The 6,688-nt window shown below is 38.9% G+C and overlaps 1 protein-coding gene across 8 annotated transcripts in view; it reads left to right on the top strand.

Moving 5' to 3' along the window:
* The window catches only part of rap1gds1 (RAP1, GTP-GDP dissociation stimulator 1), a 31,289-nt gene continuing 24,601 nt past the window's right edge, over positions 1-6,688 (top strand). The window contains exons 1-3 of one of the 8 annotated variants that reach the window (XM_047816943.1): positions 1-62; positions 312-405; positions 5,751-5,858. In XM_047816943.1, the coding sequence (XP_047672899.1) occupies positions 396-405; positions 5,751-5,858 (118 nt within the window). In that variant the 5' untranslated portion in view covers positions 1-62; positions 312-395. Of the gene's footprint in view, positions 63-311; positions 406-887; positions 1,127-5,747; positions 5,859-6,688 lie in introns of those variants that run through there. The other 7 variants (XM_047816935.1, XM_047816956.1, XM_047816922.1 and 4 more) reach the window with 7 other exon arrangements.

Here is a 6,688-nt window from a genome sequence, read left to right as displayed (position 1 = left end):
TTTTTTTCTCTCGGTGTCGGTGCTTTGAAAGCAGGCTGCTCCCCGGCAGGAGGAAGTGCATAGTACGGTTTGTTATTTTCACGTCGGTGTCGGTTCATTTATACGTCTAAAGATATATATAATCTGATTAAGAAGGGCGCTGGGATTTTTCTGCACTGTCCGGAGAGCTTTCACGGCTTAACTAGATTGGAGTGGACAGTGTGTGTGTGTGCGCGCGTGTGTGTGTGTGAGAGAGAGAGAGTGTGTGTGTGTGTGTGTGTGTGTGTGGAGCAGCGTGGGTTAACGTGGGCCTTGTCCGGATATCTGTACAGGGAAAGTGACACAAAAAAGCGTCTCCATCACCTGCTAGAAGTTTATCATCTGAAACTGTACACAAGGGGGAATAAAGCACTCTCATGCAAATGGGTAAGTGTTGCAGCCTTTCCAAATATGGACATGTGATGATTGTGGAAATGTGTGTGGTTTCAATAGGAAAGCCAGTCTAGCATAGTAAACGATGTTCCGTTTCCGATTTAGGCGTCTTTGCTTGTTGGTTTCTGTTTCTGTGGCTGTCCGAGCATCAAGGGAGGAGGAGGAGGAAGAGGAGAAAACATGAAGCAGCAGTTTAAGTGTACAGTGTTCATGATCAGTGGGACACAGTGGGTTACTGCACTGAGAAATCTCTGCACGCAGGTCTACTGTGTTACTGTAACGGCTTGGGTTATAAGAGAGCATTTTGATGAAAGCTTTAACGTAAATGGTGTTGCTGGGGGGGGGGGGGGGCGAGAGAGAGCTCAGACCAAACCAGACATCAGTGATCTGAGATGAATCCCATATACCGTGTCACTGAACATCCCTGTATTCAGTATCGGTGGATTGTTGTGGTTTAAATGGCAACCCGGTTGTTGCCTGATTCCCTCCCTTCAGTCTGGATGTCTTGCATCAGGAGATGTGGCTTTGTACGTAGTGTTGAGCTTCTCCGTGCGATCATAACGAGCCTGAAAAATGGAATGATGTGATCAAAGAAAAAAAAAAGGTAAATCTGTTTAAAAGAGGTCACATTCATCAACGCCCTGGACACATCCATCTCTCTTGTGACTGAGGGATGTTCTGATGTACTGGAGAGGAGACTGGTGTAAGAAGAGAGGTCTCAGCTTTCACTTTATTTATTTATTTCATTTTAATTTTTTTAAAAATACACTAGATATCTAGTTCTAGATCTAGATATGTAATACATAGTGACAGTGATTTGTTTCAAGTAGAAGTTGACAAATTACATTTTTATATATATATATATAACATCAGTCTATTCAATTACTTCAGTATATATTTTCACTGAGCACTTTATTAGGAACACTGTACACCTACTCATTCATGCAATTATCTAATCAGTCAATCATGTGTCAGCAGTGCAGTGCATAATATCATACAGATACGCTCCAGCAGCTTTAGGTAATGTTCACATCAACTATCAGAAAGGGGAAAGAATGTGATCTTGATCGTGGCATGATTGTGTATTCCACATGGGCTGGTTTGAGTATTTTTTTAACCTCCAATCCCCTGGGATTTTCATGCACAACAGTCTCTAGTGTTTATTTGGAATGGTGTAATAAAGAAAAAAGTTCCAGTGAGAGGAGGTTCTGGTGCCACAAATGCCACATTGATGAGGAACTCAATGGAGAATGACCAGACTGGTTTAAGTGGACAGAATGGCTACTGTAACTCAGATAACTAATGTGTACACGTGTGGGGAGCAGAAAAGCATCTCACAATGCACAACATATCAAACCTTGAGCTAAAGTCTTCTCAGCCTGGTTTCATAAACATGACAATAAGTTCAGTATTCTTCAATGTTGTTCTCAGTCACCAGACCTGAATCCATTAGAACACCTTTGGGATGTGATTAGAATGGGAGATTCACAGCATGGAAGTGCTCCTGAAAAATCTACATCTTGTGGAATCCATGCCGTGAAATCCATGCCATGAAATCCATGTTCTGAGAGCAAAGGAAGGCTCAAACCAGTATTAGTATAGTGTTCCTAATAAAATGCTCAGTGAGTGTGCACAGTGTATTCAACCATATTTGTCTTAATATGCCATTTAGGACCTTTTAATTTTGAATCAAGCTAATTACTGCTATCTCTATGCCTTCATCCAACCTTAACATTAATCCCCATAACCAAAAAGGAATAATTTTAGCTTATTTTTAAAAAAAAAAAAAAGCTGCAGTTTTTTTGCGCATCAGTACTTTAAGGTCCTGGACACAAACCTAAGCTCACTTGTGTTTAGCTTTGCATGTTCCCTCATTGTTTATGTGGGTTTTATCCAACAGTCCAGAAACATGCCGGTAGGTAGATTATCTGTCTAAAGGTGTGAATGATTGTATACATCTTTTTTTTTTTAAATGTGCGTATGAATGTTTTTTGTGCTGTGATGGACTGGTGTCTGGTGTACACTGAATTCTCACACTTCATGCCAAGTGTTTCTTGAACAGGCACTGAATCAGCCATGACCCTGACCAGGATAAAGCAGTTCCTGAAGATGAATGAATGTGTTTGAGCTTTATTTATGGAGACCAGCCAAATGTCCTTAGTAGATCAAACCTGTCAGAGGTTTTTAAGCTTGTGGGGACATTTGGTCCCACCAAAGTATAAACTATGCCCCTTATGTACAGATCTCAGCCAGATCTGTATTTTTATCCTCAGCAGATCCTTTTAAGTTGATTTCTTTTTAAGCCTGAAGCTTTGTTGGCTTTCAATCACTGTGATTATTAGATTTGGCAGTGGATTTCAGGTGTCCTGTCACTGCCTGACAGTTATGCCACTTGCAGTTTAGGATTGAGCAAAGAATGCTGCAACTGAGGGCATAACACCTGTCCTGTTTAATGGATCAGATAAGGCCAAAAATGCACTTGACCTATCTGTACGTCTTGTCCTAAGGAGTGATCCCTGACACGTGTTCCTTATACTTTAAAACACAACAGACTATAATGACTAATATTTCATGACCCAAACCTCAAGCAATCTGCAAAACCCTCACACATACAATTCTATAAGATGGTCTCTAGTATCTGCATCTGAAAAGCATTATAGTCAGCATGTTTGATGTTGATCCAGTAATGTTTGACAACTGCTTTGTATCGTTCTTGCTAATTTTGTTTCTGTGTAAAGTAAAAGTAGAATAAAAGGTGAATACTCCAGCATCAAACTAATGTTCGAGTCACCACAGGATACATTGTCCTCAAAAATTATAGGTAGCCTAGATGACATTACACTAAATTGATTGTGTTGATAAACCATTGGTCCATAATGATTGCACTCTGGAAACTCGTGAAAGACAAATGTCGTTATTGGTCCGTTGGCACAGAGCAGTTACTTTTGTGATCGTGTAATTCTTTTACAGATAATTAAATGTATAGCTGCAGCATGGTGTATGTAAACCCTGGTCTCTGTGGCTTCTTTCCATTTAAATCCATGCTAATCTTGAGCTAAAGATGTGTTTTTCTTAAAGCTTACTATTTTTTAACACTTCACCCAGAAATGGGTAGAACTGGCACAGCTGCTTGCTGATTTATTTTCATCCCATTTATTTTCGTCAGCAAATACTAGGAGGAATTGCAGCATGTTCTTTTTCATCACTTGTCCATGAAGAATTGCCTCCCCACCATATGGCCATTCTCAAATCCTTTATTTGCTTACCTATTTATTATTTAGTAAAGTCTGGGCTCTCTGTAGTCTGCAGTTCAGCAGGTTTGTGGGTGTTATATTGCTTCAGAAGCAGTTAGCTACTGTGCTAGTGTTTCAGGCAAGGTTTTCCATTGTATATAATAAAGTAGTCTGACAGACCATTTGAAACATTGCTTATTCTCTTCACCTCCTGAGTGCTCCTATTGACCTTGAAAACATGACTGAAGTAGGCACCTTAATAAAACAGATCTATCCCTTTTAATCCCTATACTTTGACCAGAAGTCCCTAGCATTGCCATTCACATGATTTAATTGGCTTCCCCTGTAGAGCCGCCATACCTGCTAGAAGAACTGAGATTCATTACCTACAGTGTCTTCTGGATGATGTTCTTTGTCCTGGTTTGGTATTACAGTACATGTCTTTAATGTAATAATGAGAGTTAAACATTTCCTAGAGCTCTTTATTTGCAATTTTTCCTTAAATAGAATATCACATTGTTCTATAATAGGATAGGATATCTCTATAGGATATTTATTTCCTGAGTCACAGAGTTTCTAGTACTGAAACAGCTTATTTAATGTGTGCGCATTTCAATGTAAAATCAGAGGATTTTCTTGTGAAATAAAAATGTGATTATTATTATTTTTTCTTCCAGTCTTAGTCTCAGATGCTCATGAATAGAGTCAACAATCATAAATTGATTAGCAATTGTAGCGAATTCTAAATCGATTATCGTTGAGAAAAGACAGGTAACTGTTGTGTAAATAATCTAATGGTTTAGCCTGGTCATTTTTTGTCGTTGTTCCCTGTCATGATTTTCATTTATTAATGTAAGGCCTTACTCAGGCCACAAATGGATCAGAAGCTACGAAATCAAATTTTGCTAAATAGTATGAATTAATTAATCAATCAAATCGTTTCCTTAACGGTTTCATGTGGAACCTAATGTTTCCAGCTCGGGTTTGTAATGCTGTAGTCGGATCAATCATGTTCCTGTACACCATATTCAACAGGAAAACCACTCCACCTTTTTCCTGATATCAGAAGTTTCCTGTCATTTTTGGCGGAAGCTGGTTTCTTGTTTCCAGCCATATCGTTGTTTACATTGTCAGTGATAGTGGCTAGTGGAATTGTGGTATTTATTCTATTTTAGGTTATTTTCTAGTGCCCCATTCCTTAAAGCTTACACTCTGAGTAGATATGAAGCTCTGGCTGGAGGCTAGTTAATGTTGGAGTGCGGTGCTCTGTACACGTTTTCAGCATTCTTATACGTTTCAGTATAATTCACGAATTCCTGATTTCATCTAGTAAAATCTTCTTATCAGGCGCATTGCTTTTTGACAGGTCGAATTAAGACTAGTAGCTTGGAGCCAGTCTCATCTGTATGCAAAATAAATATTCAGAACACATATATTGCAATGAAAAAAATGTATACTGTTCTATTCTGAGTAGCATTTCTTTGAGATATCATATACTATGATAACATAACATTGTGTTTCTGTGTAAAACATACAAACGAAACATACACTAGTATGTAAGTACAGTGTTCAGAACACTTCGGTATTACTGTATGTACACTTGATCTTTTCCCAGTGTAAAATGGTAAAGTAATAGTTTACACTTGCCTGTCATGTATTAAACATAAGCTAATGTTATTGATTTATATATGAAAAGCACACATTTTCAGATTTTCTTTAAAATCTATGTAGATAGTCACAGAAACCCCTAAATGATATGAAAATTGGGTAAAAGTTACAGATTATATTACCATGCGCTATGGAAATCTTCATGCCTGTAAGTTCATATGTTAACTTCTTAGTCATCTGTTTCTTCTTCACAGCATCTGGAGTGAAATTGAACTAACATAGTGAGAAAATGAAAATCAATATGGTAACTCCAGCTGGACTTAGGGACAGAAAATAAGCTTTTCGGATATCAGTGAACTTAAATGAAAGTCCAGTGTGCTGTTCCTGTAAAATGAGGCAGTTTCGTGTTGTGTTTTAGTTACAAGACTGACTCATGTGACTGGCATTTCTTTTTACACTGTTTGAGACTAGTTTTTTATCTGTGATCTGTGTTGGCAGATAACCTGGACGACGCCCTGAAGACGCTGAAGCTCTCCTCAGTGGACAGTGCATCAGACAGCATGGAGAGCTGCCTGGACTGCCTGCTCAAAGCTTTGGTCCATAACAGTAAGCAAAACATCTTGCTATATCACAGAAGACTTTTATTTCATCATTTTTTTGCATTTAGCCTTTTAGGATAGAAACTGACTTGGAAGGATGTACTGTACATTATAGATGATTACAATTTGGATATTTTGTACTGCCATTTTTTTTTAATTGTCTGATCTTGCAGTATTTTGTAAATGTATGTTGGAAGGGTGACACTTTTTTCAGTGTCCCCCAAATAATCTGCTCTTGATGTATATTCAGATGGGAGCAGTGCTCTGGTCTGAGAGGTGCGGCTGTTCTGATCCTCAGGGCACTTATACATAATAATGGAGCGTGCCAGAGAAGGAAGAGTGAAACTGTCCCTTTGTGCTTCTGCATGTTAGTCACTAATTAGTCACAGCATATGTACAGTATTCTGGTTTGATTTTACAGTTGAAGTGAAGCAGGTTTTTGTAAGGTTTTAACAGGAAGCAGCAATCAGTTCCTCCAGGATTTTACGCATTTTTTTTAAATGCTTGATTTTACTGCCACAATGCATTTGACCCATCCAAAGTGCACACACACAGCAGTGAACACACACACACACCATGAACACGCACCCGGAGCAGTGGGCAGCCATTTATACCGAACCCCCCAATTGCCGCAGCATAAATGGCTGCCCACTGCGCCGGGTGTGTGTTCACGGTGTGTGTGTTCACTGCTGTGTGTGTGCACTTTGGATGGATCAAATGCAGAGAACGAATTCTGAGTATGGTTCACCTTACTTAGCCGTATGCCACGTCACTTTCAACTTTTTTGTGCTGTTAATGTAAAGCTTCTTAAATGTCTTCTTTTAATATACTACGAGT

The sequence above is a fragment of the Tachysurus fulvidraco genome, chromosome 1 (genome assembly GCF_022655615.1).
Source record: "Tachysurus fulvidraco isolate hzauxx_2018 chromosome 1, HZAU_PFXX_2.0, whole genome shotgun sequence".
NCBI lineage: Eukaryota > Metazoa > Chordata > Actinopteri > Siluriformes > Bagridae > Tachysurus > Tachysurus fulvidraco.
Note: the sequence above shows the minus strand (reverse complement) of the source record. Positions and strands in the feature narration are given on the sequence as shown.